The 16885-nt window shown below is 53.3% G+C and overlaps 1 protein-coding gene across 1 annotated transcript in view; it reads left to right on the plus strand.

Moving 5' to 3' along the window:
- The window catches only part of DSCAML1 (Down syndrome cell adhesion molecule like 1), a 299027-nt gene that overhangs the window by 202919 nt on the left and 79223 nt on the right, over nucleotides 1–16885 (plus strand). The window contains exons 4-5 of the mRNA XM_004689218.2: nucleotides 8977–9123; nucleotides 14777–15055. Coding sequence (XP_004689275.1) covers nucleotides 8977–9123; nucleotides 14777–15055 — 426 coding nt within the window. The remainder of the gene's footprint in view (nucleotides 1–8976; nucleotides 9124–14776; nucleotides 15056–16885) is intronic.

The raw sequence follows: 16885 nt of genomic DNA on the forward strand, positions 1-16885 counted from the left end.
GACAAAGTACACTGCTGAGGGGAGCAGCGGGCGGGTCAGGAGAGGTCTGGCTCGCCATGTGGTCTCCTCCGGGGCAGGCGGGAATCGAACTCATGCGGAAGTGGCTTCAGATTCTCAGTGCTGTGCTTTAACCCGCTGCGCCACCAGGGAGGGCCCGTTTGAATTTTTTTTTAAGATTTATTTATGCATACAGAACTGGGGTACAGGCCAGAGACAGTGTAGGGAGCAGAAAAGGCAGATCAATGAAGTACACTGCTGAGGGGAGCAGTGGGCAGGTCAGGAGAGGTCTGCCATGCCATGTGGGTCACCTCTGGAGCTGGGGATCGAACATACACTGAAGCGGCTGCCACCAGCTTGCAGCACTGTGCTTTAACCCACTGCGCCACCAGGGAGGGTCTGACATTTGAATTTTGTGGGGAGACAAGTCAGTCCGTAACAGGGAAGAACTAGAACTCGGAGCCAGTCAGCGCTGGGCTTGCATGCAAGGGACCCTTACATTCCCGAGTTCCTCCATCCACCGCCAGTCTCCCCGAAGTCTGGGTGGAGGGCTTTCCTTCTGGGAGCCGAAGCAGGTCTGGCCTGACTTCCCTTGGGTTTACAAACCAGGCTAGCAGGTTCCCCCAGGGCCCTGGTCAACTGCAGAATCACAGAAAAGATGGAAGGCTGATTCTGCAAAAGTAAGCCCTAAATAGCCCCTGCAGGCAGCCCTGGGGCTGCGGCCTCCAGACAGGGGCTAATTCCTTCCGGCTAGGAAGTATCGATCCCACCACCCCACAGAGCAAAGACCCAGGGAAAGAGCAGCCCTGTGCTGGGCGGGGGGCAGGTAGCTCATTAGTCTGATGAACTATTCACAGACTCAGGGCTCCGGCTGGCCACATTGTTTGTATAAATCTATATTGAATGGAGCAGTAACTGGTAACCTGTATTGATTGCAATTTCTCTTTTGGAATTGGGAGGTCCCTGGGGGGTCAGTTGAGGCACTTGGACAACCTGGGAAACTTGACTGTGACAGGCTAAGAATCTCGTGTGATTTTCTGACCATAGTCTCAGGGCAAAGCTCAATCCATTCCTCCCCACTTCCCTTCCACTCCATCCTTCCCCTGGCCTATTGGGACCTGCCTCGTAGGGGTGAAGGAGGTGGGCAGAGCAGCTGCTGTCTTTCCTGCTTCCAGAAGGCACCTGACTCCAGGCGCTGAGAAGTATCTTCCAAGAAGCATGTCTACTGCCAGGCTTCATTCACTCAACTTAGCACCTACACAGAGACCCCTGCTCTTGTGTGTGATGTGACACGTAAGCCTCACGCCTTTGCACACTTCTGCTGTAAAGACCTTCCTTCCACCTGTACTTTACATATCACCATGCATTTCATAGACAAAGAATCTCAGGGCTCCAAGGAAACCAGGGGGTGGCAGACCAGAAGCCCAGAAAGGATAAGGATTTTCCTAAAGCTGCCCACTTGATAGGTGTCAGGTTTCAAGTCTCCCGTTTCCAACTCTGAATCCAGTGCTCCACGCGGCCCCCATGGGAGTATACACCTGGCCAAAAGGCAGCCCCTTCTCTGCCCTGCTGTTCCCTTGGTCCCTGCCGAAGACCCAACAGCATGGGCCCCACCCCCTCAACATCCAGCCAGCTGTCGTGCCACGCCCCCTGCAAACACAGACCCCCAGGTCACGGCAGGGTCCCGTTGCTCCTAGGTCTGACCCCGCTCCAAGCACATGCCCACCTAATATTCCCACCCCCTTAGTGCCCTGCACCCAGCCTCCTGAGGGACGTCATTCTTTCTTTCTCTCGCTCAATAGCCACAATGCCTTCTGAGCAGGTCTCATCTCACTTGCTCACCCCTTTCTGCTCACCTACCACTCTGGCCCTGCTAGTGAGCAGGGTGCCTCCCCTAGAAGAAGCAAGGAAGCGTGGAGCAAGAAAGGGGTTGGCCAAAGTAAGCTGCATTACCCCTTCTCCTGGCGTCTGGATTTGGGGAGACAGCTCTGGATTGTGATGAGGCCCAGACGTGAGCCTGGCCCGTGACCATGGTGGGGCTGGGGCTGTTCTCGGCAGTGCCATGGTTCTTCCTCTGTAAACAAGTGGGCAATGGGCGGCCCAGGCTGGGGTGGTACAGAAGAGCTGGGACATTGGAAACAGCTTGCTGTGTGGCTGGCACATGGGTGCCTATGGACTCACGCACCTCGGGGTATCTTTCTGGCTGAGTTTATAAAACATTTCAATACACTCTACCAACCAGGCCTGGATCCCTCTCCTGCCCCAAGGCAGACTCTACCCAAGTTCATAACTGCAGGCCCGTACATAGCTGCAGGCTCGTACATATGTCTTCTTCTTCAAAGGCCCTAGCTATCAAAACCTTGAGTCCCTGCTTTTAATTCATTTGGATATATACTCAGAATGGAGTTGCTAGATCATACAATAAGCCTTTTTAAATATATTTTATTTTATTATTATCCTATTTTTTTGAAAGATTTATTTATGCATACAGAGTTGGGGTACAGGTCGAGGTGCAGGGACAGTGAGAGGATTCACCAGAGACAGAGTGGGGAGCAGAACAGGCAGATTGATGAAGTGCAATGCTGAGGGGAGCAGCGGGTGGGTCAGGAGAGGGTCTGCAGCTCCATGTGGGTCACCTCCAAGGCAGGGATCGAACTCATGCTGAGTGGCTTTAGCTTCTTAGTGCTGTGCTTTAACCCGCTGTGCCACCAGGGAGGGCCTATTATCCTTTTTTTTTAAAGATTTATTTATTTGTGCATACAGAACTGGGGTATAGGCCAGAGGCTCAGGGGCAGTGAGAGGCTTCACCAGAGACAGAGTGGGGAACAGAACAGGCAGATTGACGAAGTACACTGCTGAGGGGAGCAGTAGGCGGGTCAGGAGAGGTCTGCCACGCCAGGGTCAGGTCACCTCCAGGGCAGACAGAAATCGAACTCATGCAGAAGCGGCTTTAGATTTTCAGTGCTGTGCTTTAACCCGCTGCGCCACCAGGGAGGGCCATATTATCCTATTTTTAATCCCTTGGGGGAACTAACATTCTGTTTAATCTTGATTTTCTTTTTTATGTTTAGAAAAAAATATTTTTAAAGGTCTAATTGGATTAGCAGAGGCAAAAGGTTTGCCACATGTAAAACACTCAGAAATTGGGGTGGGTTAATCTGGGAAAGCTTCCTGGAGGAGATAGACTTCGGGCTGGGTTCTAACTTCTCTGAGTTGAGGTTTCTTCATGAGCAAAATGGGATAAAACTATATTAGAGCTTGGGCACGTTTGCTTCATTCACTCTCTAAATATTGATCAAGGGCCTGTTTTGTGACCAGCACTGCTTCCCCCACTGAGTGAAATGGGAAGCAATGGGAAGGTTCTAGGCTAAGGAGCCACCTATTCTGACTTAGGCTTGAAAACTTCACTCTGGCTGCATGTTGGGCACAGATGGAGGAGGGCAGGGAGGCTGAGGAGAAACTGCTGTCCCTGCTTCATTCCTTCATGTTCCTTCTCTGGCTCCAGAGGCTGGTGTGAGATCTGGCCAGTTCATACACCTCTGCCCTGCCCCCTCAGCCCATCTCAAGCATCCCTGCACCTTCCTGAAAGCAGAGAGAGTATTCCACCTTTGCAGAAGGTAGCTCCTCCCCAGCCAGCCCTCGGGGGTTGACCAGAAGCCCGAAGGTGTCCACCAATCACTGTGGCCCCTGCCACAGCAGGGAATCCCCAAAGGCCAGTTCCCTGACCTCTTAGAAGACAAGAGAAGCTGTGGCTCACTCAGCGTGGAGGGCTTCTGTATTTCCAAGCTCCCAGGGAGGAAGCCGGAGAATTTTCAGTAGGCTGGGCCCCAGGGAGGGGCTGGGCGCTCCACAGCCCCAGCCCTTCATCTTCCCCAAGCTGGGACAACTTGCACAGACGCTGCCTGAGCACCCCGTGTGCAGGGGACATCCATTTTCCCAGCAGCCCTGCGGCGTAAGCCTTTATTTATTACCTCCATTTTCCTGAAGGACTCAGATGAGCTTGGAGTGATCATAGACACGTCAGTTGCCAGACAAGTTATCTAATCCAGTGGTTCTCCGTTCCAAGGCCCTTTGAAAATACCGATTTCCAGGCCACACCCCCACTTTAAAAGTTCCTTAAATAATTCTAATGTACAATCATAGCTAATTGAATTAGCAGCTAACCCGCTCCTTCCTCTGTTTAAGATGGGAGAACTGAAGTCCAGGGGCAAGGCTGGACTTCCCAGAGGCCACTCTCTGTTCCTTTCCCAGACTGAGTGGCTTGTGGCTGGAGATGGATTATGTTGCCATTCTGGGGCCAGAAGTCCAAAATCCAGGTGCAGGCAGGGTCTGCTAGTGACGGGCTCCCGGTGGGTGCCCCTTCATCCCTTCTTCGCTTCTGGTTGTGTCTGGGGTCTCCTGTTACCCTTGACAGTTCTCTGCTCAGTCTCCGCCTGGCATTTTCCCCAGGTGTGTCTGGCCAAATGTCTCTCTCCTTATAGGGACATCAGTCTGGCTGGACTTAGGGCCCATCCTACTCCACTACGACCTCAACTTACCTTGATTTGCAGTGATCTTATTTCCGCTAAGGGCACATTCACAAGCTCTGGGTGGACATGCATGTGGCGAGTAGACTATTTCACCTAGTATGCACCCCATTATCAGTGGCAGTCATAAGTTCCAGTCCTGGTCTCACCCGATGACACCAGGTAACTTGGCCCCTCTTTATCTTCTTCTCACTGGTGGCTTCCATCAAGCCCACTCCCCACCCTTCACCAGCCCCCCAGTACTGCAGCCATACTTTTCATGGTGAAAAGACATTTAGTTCTAACTAAGGATCCCAGGGAGCAAAGACCAAGTCCCAGACTTCTCTCCAGAACCCAGTCCGGGACCTGGGGATGCTCCAAAAAGACTTGATGAGTTGAGCCAAATTGAACTGAGCAGGTGAGCACACTCCTTCATGAGGTCGTGAAACCCCACTGCCAGAAGAAGCCTAGTGGAGGCTGACTAACCACACGCCCTTTCTCTGAAAGAGACGCTGTCATCTAGGGGAATCGGCTCAGCACAGAGATTTAGAAGAACGTAGATGGACTAAGGGCCCAAGCTCTGTCGCCTACTGGCTGTGTTTCGTCAGAGGGGCTATCTGACCTCTCTGGGCTTGGTTACTAGAAATGGCGTCCCTTCCAAAGGGTTATGGGGATGAAATGAGACCATGTAAAGAAATCCCTGTTGGCCTACCATGTAATAGGTGCTCAATAAATACTTAGCTTTAAAAGAAAAAACTGGAGAGGTCTGCTCCTGGCCCCCAGGAAAAATAAATAAATAAATGGATGGAGAGGCTGACTGGAGTATTGGTCAGTAATGATAAAAGGAAGGAACAGTTTCATTAACTCCACACAGCATGTCCCTGCCACGGGCATGTCCAAGATGACACGGCAGCTTCTGAGTGGTGTGACCAACAAGCACCAATGGCAGCTTCACCTTTAAACACAGCTCCAGGCCCTTGACTTAGCGCCCCAGGGAGAGTGAGACTCTGCTCTAAACCTGAGGACACTGTTGGCATTTGAGGTGGAATAGTTAAGTGTTATTCAAAATGCCTAGCACCCCTGACCTCTGAATGTCATCAGCCCCCTCTAGCCTCCCAGTTATGGGAGTCCCCAGATACACATTTCCAGTGGCCTTTCTCTGTGACAGGCGCTGTCATTTGGCACAGAGCGTTAGGAGAACGTAGATGTGGACTAATGGTCCAAGCCCTATCGCCTGCCAGGTGGGTGGGGGCTGCCATCCATCCTTCCTCCAGCCAGACCCGTCACACCCCAAGGAGGAGGAGGCAGGACACAGAGTCACTGCGCCTCTGCCCATTCCAAGGACCACTGGCCCACTTGGGGTGCAGAGTCTGAACTGCCACACCACAGGGGACCCGCTGGACCCAGCCTCGGCAGCCCGATGGTGAGCCCCCCACCCCAGCCGCCTCTTCCCCTCACTCCACAGCTCGCCGCGCCGCCACAGGCTCTCACGCCTCCGTCCCCAGCAGGGCCCATCATCCGATTCTCATCAAACATGCAGAACTGGTGTTGCACCAGTCCCCCCCAGAGGGGATTAACATAATACCCCTGATTTCGCCTTCCCCTTCCCGCCCCGTGCATCCCCCTGGCTGCGGCCTGCCTTTGTTTCAGGAGGAGTGATACACTGTGTCTGGAAATGTTACTGCAATTAAATATGCACAAGAAGGGGGGAAGGGAGGGGGGAAATGAGGACAATGAAGGATGTGAAACATCAGATGCAGCAGCTGCTTGTTGCTATAGAAACCCCAGGTCCCCACTGCCATCGCCACAGCACCCCTTCCCAGCTGAAAATTCCAGGAAGGCCAAGCGCAGCTCCATCCTGGGGTGCTGGGAACTGCGGGGTCAAGGGTCCTGGCTGCCCCGGCAGGAGCACCTGTGGATGGCTAGGATCATGATTTAGGGTCTTTCCTGTTTTTCCTCATCCCACCGCCAGCACCTCCCACCCAGCTACTTCTGATTGGCAGCAACACCCTGCAGTGGTTCTGCATTCCAGGCCCAATTACATAGTAAATTACGGGAGAGCTTCCGCATTTGACTTTGGGATGTCACAATATGGAGACAAAACGGGGCTTCGGAGTCTGGTGGGGGAGCCAGGCTTCTCTGCGCTTCCTCCGGGCCCTCTCTGACTTTGTGCTGGCAGCTGGCCTGGCGCCTTTATTCCACAGCATTGAGGAAGCTACATGCTGTGGTCTGAGAGTTTGGGGCACAGGAAGCCACAAGATCCAGGTTCCTGGGGACTGGCAGGCTACAGTGTTCTCATTTAGGGGGATCCCAACAGGATGCTGCTGAGCAGGAAGCCACGTGAAGTCCCAGAGTGGGGCCCAGGGAGACAGGTGTCTAAGCGGGAGAAAGGGAACATACTTGCTTCCCAGCCTCCTCTTCTGGCCCCCCGAATGCCCCAGCAGTGTGAGGCTGGGGGTCTGAGCCCTGCCCCCAGTCAGATGAGGATAATTGTTGGAGCCCAACTCTGGCCAAGTGTTGGGAGAGAGGTCACTGGCATGAGCTTCAGTATTACAGAGCAAGTGCAAGCCCCTCCCTGCCTCTCCAGTCCATGTTTTCCCCCCCCCCCCCCTTTTTTTTTTTAATTATAATTAGTTTTACATCATTTTGTGCCTTTTTCCATATCAATTGTAATCCCTGTGGGCTTCCCATTACCAAGTCACCCGTATGCCATTACCACAGTCCCATGCACTTCCCCCCAACCCCAACCACCACCATTTTTTATCCCATTCCCCATAAAATGTCTCTGGTATATAGTTGTTGATTATTATTATTTTCTCCCCTGGTCCTTTATGCTATGAGTGAAACCATCCAGTATTTTTCTTTTTCTTTCTGGCTAATTTCAATAAGCATGATCCCTTCCAGCTCCATCCATGCAAAAGACATGAGTTTATCTTTTTGATTGCTGAGTAATATTCCATTGTATATATGTACCACATCTTTTTAATCCAGTCATCTACGTTTTGGCATTTGGGTTGATTCCATGTCTTTCCTACTGTAAATAAAGCAGCAACACCATGATCTTCCCTTTTTACATAATATAGGATTTCTCCCCTTAGGTATGGTCACCATTGTTTTCCCACAGGTAAAGCACCCATAGTCCTTTGTGTTCTCTTCTCCCCCACCCCATTTTCTTCCCTTCCCCTCTCTTCTGGATACCTCAGATCTATGACCAGTTTTCAAGGACCAGGATTAAAGTTTGTCTTTGTTCTTTTGGATTCTCTTTACTGCACCTATCAGTGAGAACATTCACTATTTGTCCTTCTGACTCTTTGTCCTTCTAACACTTTGCTTAGGATAATCCCTCCCAACATCCCTGCTACTGCAAATAGCATGAGTTTATTTTTGATCGCTGAGTAGTATCTATTATACATAAATATAACATGTTTTCTTGATCCACTCATCTGTTCTGGTGCATTTAGTCATTCTCCCATTTTCAAACCAACCCTGACTACCTCAAGTGTAGGCCTTAGACCTTGGACAGGATAATCCTTGTCCAACACTCCTCTGAATGGAGTCTTAAGACATAAGCAGCAAAAATGGGTACCCTACTGCCTGTACTGCCTGCTCCCCAGCCAAATCTGAGAGCAGGGGGCAGTGGAGGGGGCAGGAAAGCAAAGCCCAGAGGCCGACTCTTCCCCTGCAAAAAAAAAAAAAGGTTATTCAAGATCTGTTTGTGCAGTTACTGCTGCATATGGGCATCTGGGCATCTCCTGTGCCCACTACTAGTATAGCTTACCTCAGTAATTGCTTGCTGGGTGAATGGTGGTTAAAATTGAGATGAAAGGATTTTGGCTTGTGCTTTACTCACGTACAGAGGGGGATTTGGGGGCTGGTAGGCCTGAGTTTGGGTCCATTTACTGGCTGTGTGACCCAGGCCCACTTCACCTGAGTCTGCTTCCTTGTCTGTAAAATCGCAGTGACCCTCAAACGGTTGCAAGAACAAGCAAGCACTAACGTGAAAGAGCTTTACCAATGTTTGCAGAGTAGGAAAAGTGAGGACTAATACTCACTAAGGGGGCACATACTCTATCTACTATTATTATAATCGTTACATCTACTCATGAAGTATTGTTTGCACCTTGTGCACAGCTAAGATTCAGAGCAGTTAAGTAACTTCCTCAAGATCGCACAGCTAACAGGGGTGGGGTGCAAATCTGGAATTGGACACAGATTTCCGTTTGCCTTTGAAGGTCAATGCCTTTCTGTAAGCCCTGTAACAGCTACCCTTAAAGAAAAAATGACTGCGATTTCTGATTGTTTATATATGTAGGAAACCTCATCCATTTGAGATGTACCCACTGTAGCCCTTTACTTCCCCGGCCCCTCTCCCTGGACAACTGTCCTGGCCAGGAGAAGGCCGGCCGGGGCCGGAGCGGCTCCATGCACGTGCCCAGCAGGGGACTCACAGACTGTGTCCCGCTTGTGTTTCCAGAAAACAGGTTTTTTATCACTCACCATGGAGGGCTGTACATCTCCGACGTGCAGACGGAGGATGCCCTCTCCACCTACCGCTGCATCACCAAGCACAAATACAGCGGGGAGACCCGGCAGAGCAATGGGGCGCGCCTCTCTGTGACAGGTAAGCAAGAGGGCGTGGGGGGAGGCACCAGTCCCCCCCTGGGACTGAGCTTGTGGCACCAGGCTGGTGGGGCTGGGGAGGCTCCGAAGAATCACAGCTCAGCTCCTGGAGCTGGGGGGCGGCCTTGCCCCGTGAGGCTTCCTAGGATGACTCCCAAGATGAGTTCTTAAGCGTCTGACCCTGAGATGGTTGAGTCATAGAGAAAATCTGATGTTCAAACATCGTGATGATTAGCTGAGGTTAGATGAGTCTGAATTCGATTCCATCCCATCAGGGCAGGTTTTGTATTTCCTCGTGTCTCTCAGTATTTCCTAGGATTCTGTTCTATCTCTTTATGAGCGTATGTGTATCTCTTGTTGTAGCCCACCTCTTAGCTTTTGAAAGAAAGCAGAGTATAATTCTAAACAAAACTATTTTTGAATTAAAGAAAAGATTCTTATTCAGGAATGGTGATAGCTTCTTAAACGGGGTGGAAGTTCATACTGGTATTGATTGAATCCTCACGAGGCCCAGGGGTTCCCCACATTTATTGTTCACTCGGCACCACATGAGGGGTGCAGGAATCTCTGGTCTTCACAGGTGAGAAAGCCAAAGCTTAGAGAGAAGTCTGGCATTGCCCTAACAGTCTGGCCAGTGGGAGGCAGAGTGAGAATTCACGGGGGAATCCTGGCCCCTTGTATCCAGCTGCAGCCAAGCCCACACTGTGGAAGAGGCCTGTTGACGGCCTTGCCTCGCCCTGCACCCATGCTTATGCCTGGGCATGATCAGCAGCTCTCCAGAGCTTTCTGGAACCATGCTTTTCAAGCCCCTTTGACAGAAATTCACAGACAGACGTTTTTATCATAACCTATGCAACGCACGCTGGTGTTTCCTACTACATGCACATCAGTGCACGCCAATATTTTCTATTCTATTCTATCCCGTTTCAATTTATCTAAATGCTGGTGGCAACTCAACAAATGGATTTCACAACTTCCTAACAGTCTGTGACCTGCAATTTGAAAATCTCTGCTCTCGAGGAGGTGGGATAGAAGCTTTGGGGAAGAGGATGGGCTGATACTCTGAACATCTGGCTTGGGGACTAGACCCAGCAAGCCATGTAACCCCTCTGCGCCTCTGGAAAGGGGCCAAACAAGGTGACCTCTGGTTCTGTCTGCCTCTAGCATGCTGTGGTTTGGTGAGGGTGACCCTGACCAGCGGGTGACTCAGCCCAGACCCCACTCGTTGCCTGATGTATTCGAGACCAGGAGAGCAGGAGGAGCCAAGAGGACAAGGATCAGGCTCTCTGCTCCTTGTGCCTCCAGCCCCTGGCCCTGTGCCTGGCACATAGTATGTGCTAAGTAAATATTTAGGGAATTAATCATCACCAAGGAAAACTGCCATCCTCCTGTGTGGCAGGAGAGGGGGCTGCATTCTGCGGCCTCATCTTGATAGCTTGACTTTGGAATCTGCAGCCCAGTTCCCAAATGTGTCCGAGTGATTCCCTTCCAAATTATAGGGACTTATTTGTCTGGTGCTTTGCATCTCATTTACATCTCATTTACATGCTTCTCATACAACACGCAAAGACATGATGCCTGACACACAGAAATCCCCCCTCCTGCAGGCCAGCTCCTTCCTCTTGCTCCACTGTTTAACCCCTTCATCCTACTAAGTCCATCTCTCCCAACTTTGGCACGCTTTAAATGCGGGGGGCAACACTAACCCTTCTGCTCCTGGTCTTCATTCCCCCACAGCTGGAAAAACAGAGAAGGATAGAGAGGAAGGCAGCCAAGAACAGCAGAGAGACAAAGAGCGAGGACGACTAGAGATTGAACGCTCTGAAGCAGGAGCAGCAGAAGGGAAGGGAACGGAGGGAGCCAAGGGCAGGGACCGTGGCGTGTCACAGCTCCCGATGTGACGTGATGCGATGTGGCAAGGCAATATGCAAGCTGCTTGTCTCCGCAAAAATGCAACTGACACAAGTGAGGCTGCAGACGGGGAGTGGTGTCAGGGAGCTCCAGCCTCAGCACTCAGGGCACGGGCCCCCCAGCACTGCGTCCACTCCCCGACTGGCCGTGCGTTTGAGGGGCACGCTCCCAAGAGAAGCTGGACGTGGGGTTCAGCTGAAAGGTCAAAGCCTCTTGGGCTTTGGGGCTGGTGATGTGACTGGTGTGTTACCCCTCCCTGGCCAGAAGCTCTGGGTCGGCAGCTGGAATCTGGGGTAGGGAGATGCAGTTGGGGTATCCTAGCAACGCGGGGTCACCCCCCCCCCAGACCAAGGTGTCCGGTGGCTGAGAGGTCTGAGTCTGGCACACCCCCAAAGGATGGCCACCCCACCCTCTCCCTGGGCCTGAAGGCAAGGGTGGGTGAGGATGATCCATGAGCAGGGCACTGTGGGTGGTGAAGGGAGCAGCCATGTCTGTGGGTTCTTGTGTCTCCACAAAGAATCTGATCAAGTAAATGAGGCAGGGTGGTGGGAGGGATAGGAAGAAGGTGTATTAGCAAAAGGGCTTCGGAATCAGGCCGACTGTAAGAACAGCCCAAGCTGCTGACACACATTCTTGTGCATTCGAGGAAACCAGGGACCAGAGAAGCTGAAGGAGGAGACCAAGGCTCCCCAGTCTTCCGAGTTGTAGGCCAGGTGCCCAAGCCCTGTTCTGGGGTGCCCTCCTTTCCAGGGCAGCTATGTTGAGCCAGCTGTGGGAGCTCCCAGCAGTCTCCCCGGGGCCCCCTGACTCCCAGTCTGGCCGGGCCCCAGCACGCCCCCGGAGGCTTCTGGGCTGGCCATCTGTCTTCCCCAGCCCTGCACCGGCCTGGCAGCACCGATCCCCCCGGGCTGTCGCCAGTACACGCCACAGCATTTTACTTCTGCTCTGGAGTAATGAAAGAGGTTTCTTTCCCTCAGAATTTAATTTCACGCCTGAGACTCGGTGATTAATTCCCTCCCCCCGCCCCTTCCTCCACCGCCCTGTCGGCCCCTCTGCTTGTAAATTCTGCGGTGTGCCACGGAATTTGTGTATTTTGCATCAATTAAGTGTCACATTGAGTAATTCTTGCCTGGCACCGGGTTTGTTTATCCCAACCATTCCCACAGGGTTGCGGAGGGGGGCGAGGGGGTACATGGGGGAGGGGGGAGACCACAGAAGCTGGCAGGGCGGCGGGCCCCACATAGTAATTGCCCGGCACATCTGCATAGTGATTTAGCATCCTCCGGGCTCTGTGACTTACATCTCACCATGGCTGCCTACAATGCCATCTGAGCCCTGGACACTGTCATCACCTTCCACCCTGCAGAAGCAGACACAGCCCCCAGAGATCACGAGACATACCCACAGTCACGTCATTTCTGAGCACCCGGGTATCTGGTCTCCTGATACCCGGTCTGGGCGCCTGCTAGAAATGCCTTTCCCCGGAGAGGACAGTTCCTAGCTTAACCCCTCTCTCAGGATGCTGAGCTGAGAACGAGGACACTTCCCATCAGCAAGGAGGACCCGGAGGGCACCAGCCACTCTCACTACTTTTTTTAAAAAAAAGATTTATTTATTTTATGCATACAGAACTAAGGTACAAGCCAGAGGTGCAGGGGCAGTGAGCGGTTCATTAGAGACAGAGTGGGGAGCAGAACAGGCAGACTGACGAAGTACAATGCTGAGGGGAGCTGAGCAAATTCCATAGTAGATCATTCCATCTCAGCAAGGGTGGGGGGCCACCTGGTTTCTGAGCTTGACTCTGCAGTGTGATGTTGGCTAGGTCCCTACACCCCTGTGGTCTCGGGGTCCTCATCTGTTTATACCCTCCCAGGCCCCTAATCCAGGACACTCTTCAGCCCCGCCATGTGGGATAACAGAGCCACCGGTCCACTCAGACCCCAGGACCCCTCTCGTCCCCCTGCAGGTGCTCCACAACCATGAGCCCAGTTCTGTGCCTGGTACAGGCCTGACTGCCGGGATCATGGTTGCACGGCCTGACACTGTTGGAAAGTGGGAAGGTTGTAGCCTCTGGGGAGGAAAGTGGGGTGTTAGGGCAGGAATGAGGGAAGACTCTCTTTTTTTTAAAGGATTTACTTATTTATGTATACAAGAACTAGGGTACAGGCCAGAGATGTAGGGGTGAGATGATTCACCAGAGATAGAGTAGGGAGCAGGACAGGCAGATCCATTAAAATACACTGCTGAGGGGAGCAGCAGGTGGGTCAGGAGAGGTCTGCCACACCCTGTGGGGCAGCTCCCTGACTGGATATTGAACTTGTGCTGCAATGGCTGCGGATCACTTCATAGTGCTGCGTCTTAACCAGTTGCACCACCAAGGAGGGCCCAAGACTTCCCCTTTCACTAGACAACACCTCATATTTTCCAAAGTGTGTACATGGTACGTTAGACTATTTTTCTTTTAAAAGAAAAGGTTGTGGGCCCCCTCCTGGTGGTGCAATGGGTTAAAGCTCAGCACTACGAAGCTAGCTACAGCTGCGTGTGTTCCATCCTCCACCAGGGAGCTGACCCACATGGCGCAGCAGACCTCTCCTGACCTGCCTACTGCTCCCCTCAGCAGTGTACATCATCAATCTGCCTGTTCGGCTCCCCACTCCGTCTCTGGTGAAGCCTCTCACTCCCCTCTAAACCCCCCCCACCCCGCCACATCTCTGGCCTTGTAAGACCCCAGTTCTTGTGCACATAAATAAATAATAAATCTTTTAAAATTAAAATGAAAGACAAAGAAAGTTCTTTGGAAGTCCAATGAGAAGGGGTGGCCTTTACACTGGTTTGTACAGATGAACAGAAGTTGGCCTTGCCAAGGATGCAATGACCCAGCATGCGGGGGGCAGGTGGTGCTGAGGTGATATGGAGGACAGGGCGGGGGGCAATGTAGGCAGGTGAACCCAGGGACCTGGGGTGGGGAAGAATCATCAGAAGCCTTGGCGTTCTGGAGTGTGGGTTGCAGTCTGGGGGAGCTTTATGGCAGGAGGAGCTCCCCAATGGGCAGAAAGCCCAAAGAGGCCTTTAGGGTGGGAGCCAGACTAAGATGGCTCGGAAGTGGCGTGGGCACCGCGCACAGAAGCCCCTCAGGAGGCTGAGGTCCTCGGCCTCCAGTTCCCCTGGACCTGAGCAAACAGAGCAGAATCGTCTCCAGAGTGGCTTCGAAGCCTGAACTTCCCAGTCCTGCTGGGCTTCCATGAAGAGGCATTGGCCATCTGTGAGTCTGCCCAGCTGGGAGGGCATGAGGCAGGCAGGTGGTGCCCCCATCCTCGAGGGCACCCCCAGTCTACCAAAAACTGCAAACCCAAGTGGCTGGTTCTCGTCTCACGGGGGATCCCTGATCCTGAATCTGGGCCACACGCCTGGGTCAGTCCGTGTGGAAAGAGCTTTCATGCCCCTCCCCCCTCTGTGCCTTGGCTGTTTCTTTCCCATCTGTCATTCTAACCCAGTCTGCCGGCCATACCCACCCGGCCCCCAATCGTGCTTCCTAAGTCCCCCACCTGACCTCTGTAGGAAAGTTTGGATCAGAATCTGGGCTTCAGGAGGCATAGCAAGTGTGCCTCACACTGGGTATTGCTGTCTGGGCACCCCTGGGCAGCAGGTTCCCGTTGTGGGGTGGTGGGCGTTTGCCTTCCGTCCCCCACTCCCACTTCACCCACCCAGGACTGGTGGTGGCCACTGACCTCCCTGCCTTCCAGACCCTGCCGAGTCGATCCCCACCATCCTGGACGGCTTCCACTCCCAGGAAGTGTGGACCGGCCACACCGTGGAGCTGCCCTGCACTGCCTCTGGTTACCCCATTCCTGCCATCCGCTGGCTCAAGGACGGCCGGCCCCTCCCGGCTGACAGCCGCTGGACCAAGCGCGTCACGGGGCTGACCATTAGCGACCTGCGGACCGAGGACAGCGGCACCTACATTTGTGAGGTCACCAACACCTTCGGCTCGGCAGAGGCCACAGGCACCCTCACAGTGATCGGTGAGCCGGGGGAGCCCCTCTTCCAGCCCAGGCACCGCAGAGAGCCCCATGCTGTACTGGGGAGAGGCATAGGGGTGCTCTGTCTGCCTCTGGCAGGCCCCCTGGGTTGGTCTCACCCCGGGGAGTGCTGGGTTTGAAATCGAAGAGAGTAACTGACTTTGGGCACATTCTAGGATGGTGGTCACGATCATCACCTTCCCTGTCAGTTCTGTAAAGTGGGATAGGGAGGAGGGTGATGAGCGCTCAGGCTTCTTGCTCAGTGGGAGAAGGCAGTGTTTGTACTTAAGGAAACAATGTGATGTGAAACCTTAAGTGAGGACAAGCACCCCAAGTTGATGACGTTTGGGATAGTTTGCAATAATGATGTGCTGATGGATCAGATCAGACGCTAGGCGTAAGCAAGTCACCCTTTCCAGGCCTTCCACTACGTCTCAACTCTGGGCCTTCCTCCTCTGCCCATCCCAGAGCCGCTTGGTCCAGGGAGCCCCGCCAGAGGGCAGGAATCTTCAGCAGAGCCCTGTTGCTGAGCCCTGGGCTGGGCAGAGCCATAGAGGTAGCAGGGCTGATGCCAGCGAACAGCCCTGGAGGAGGCTTTTCAGGGTTTAGGGGCCTCCTTCACCCCCATCCCACCCTGCCCTTCCTTCATGTGACCCAGCCTCACTTTCTCTCTCTGAAACATGAAGAAGCCCTCTGGCTCCAGCTTCAGAGCCTAGCTACCTCTCTGAGCTCCCTGCTTGCTAGGCTGCAGGGGAGGTATTTCCAGGGGTGGGACTGGAATTTGATGACCGTTCAAGGAGTCCCTTTCCTGGGAGCAACAAGAGCCCAAGGCCCCAATGTTGCGCCCAGGTCATGTGACCTGGACAGTGTGCTGCCCCCATTCTCAGAAAGTCTCCATCTGCTATAAAGGTGGACCAAGGAGGTTCAGCCAGACCTCAAAAAACCACAGAGCACCCACCCAGGGTTAGGCTGGCCTTCTGGGCCTAGTATGAACCTAATCCCCTCCCCACCACTGAGTGCTAATACAGTGAAGGGCGTGTGTGTGTGTGCGTGGGATGTGGACCTCCCCTTGCAGAGCCACTGGAAGAGCAGAAAGATCCTGGGAGGGACAGTACGTGACCCAGACACTCAGCTTAAAGCCCTGAAAGCCCCACTGCCTTGCACAAAGGAGCCCTAGATTGCAGGCAGCCAGATAGAAGGGCCGACACAGGTACGCTGCTCCTTGCCCTAAGCATGGTCCAAAATTAGTTGGCCTGATACTAACCTGCACACTCCCCAGGCTCCCACTATACACACTCGCACACATCAGCACACATGCTAGCACTCATAGATGTGTGTACATACCCAGAGGGGACAGGGGAGAGGGCAGCATACCCCCAAGTCCTTAGGGAGTTAGCAGACTCGCTGTGGGGTCTGAGACTCCTGCCTCAGTGGGCAAGCAGGTACTTGCACACATGCTCACGCATGCGTTGGCTGTGCATAAACACAGATGCACAAGTCCTCTACCCTGGCGTGCTCACATTCACGTACTGGTGCAGATAGGCGAAGAGCCCTGGAGCTGTGGACACTGTCACTGCCCCATCCGCACCTCCCCCACATCGGACGTGGCTGCAGTCAGGTTCAAGGGGAAGCGACTGGCTTTCCTCTGTCTTGCATCCTCTCTGACAGCCCCTGCCTGCCAGGTTCTTGTCAAGGAAAGCAGTGCTTTCCACACCCCTCTCCCCACCCTACCCCCCAGCCTGTGCAGGAGCAGCGAGGAGAGTGCAGCTGGCTGCAGAACCGTGGTGACTGGGAGGAACAGGAGGCTGCTCCCCTCACGGTGCACTCACATTG

The sequence above is a fragment of the Condylura cristata genome, unplaced genomic scaffold (assembly GCF_000260355.1).
Source record: "Condylura cristata isolate star-nosed mole 26May11 unplaced genomic scaffold, ConCri1.0 scaffold00025, whole genome shotgun sequence".
Classification (NCBI taxonomy): Eukaryota; Metazoa; Chordata; class Mammalia; order Eulipotyphla; family Talpidae; genus Condylura; species Condylura cristata.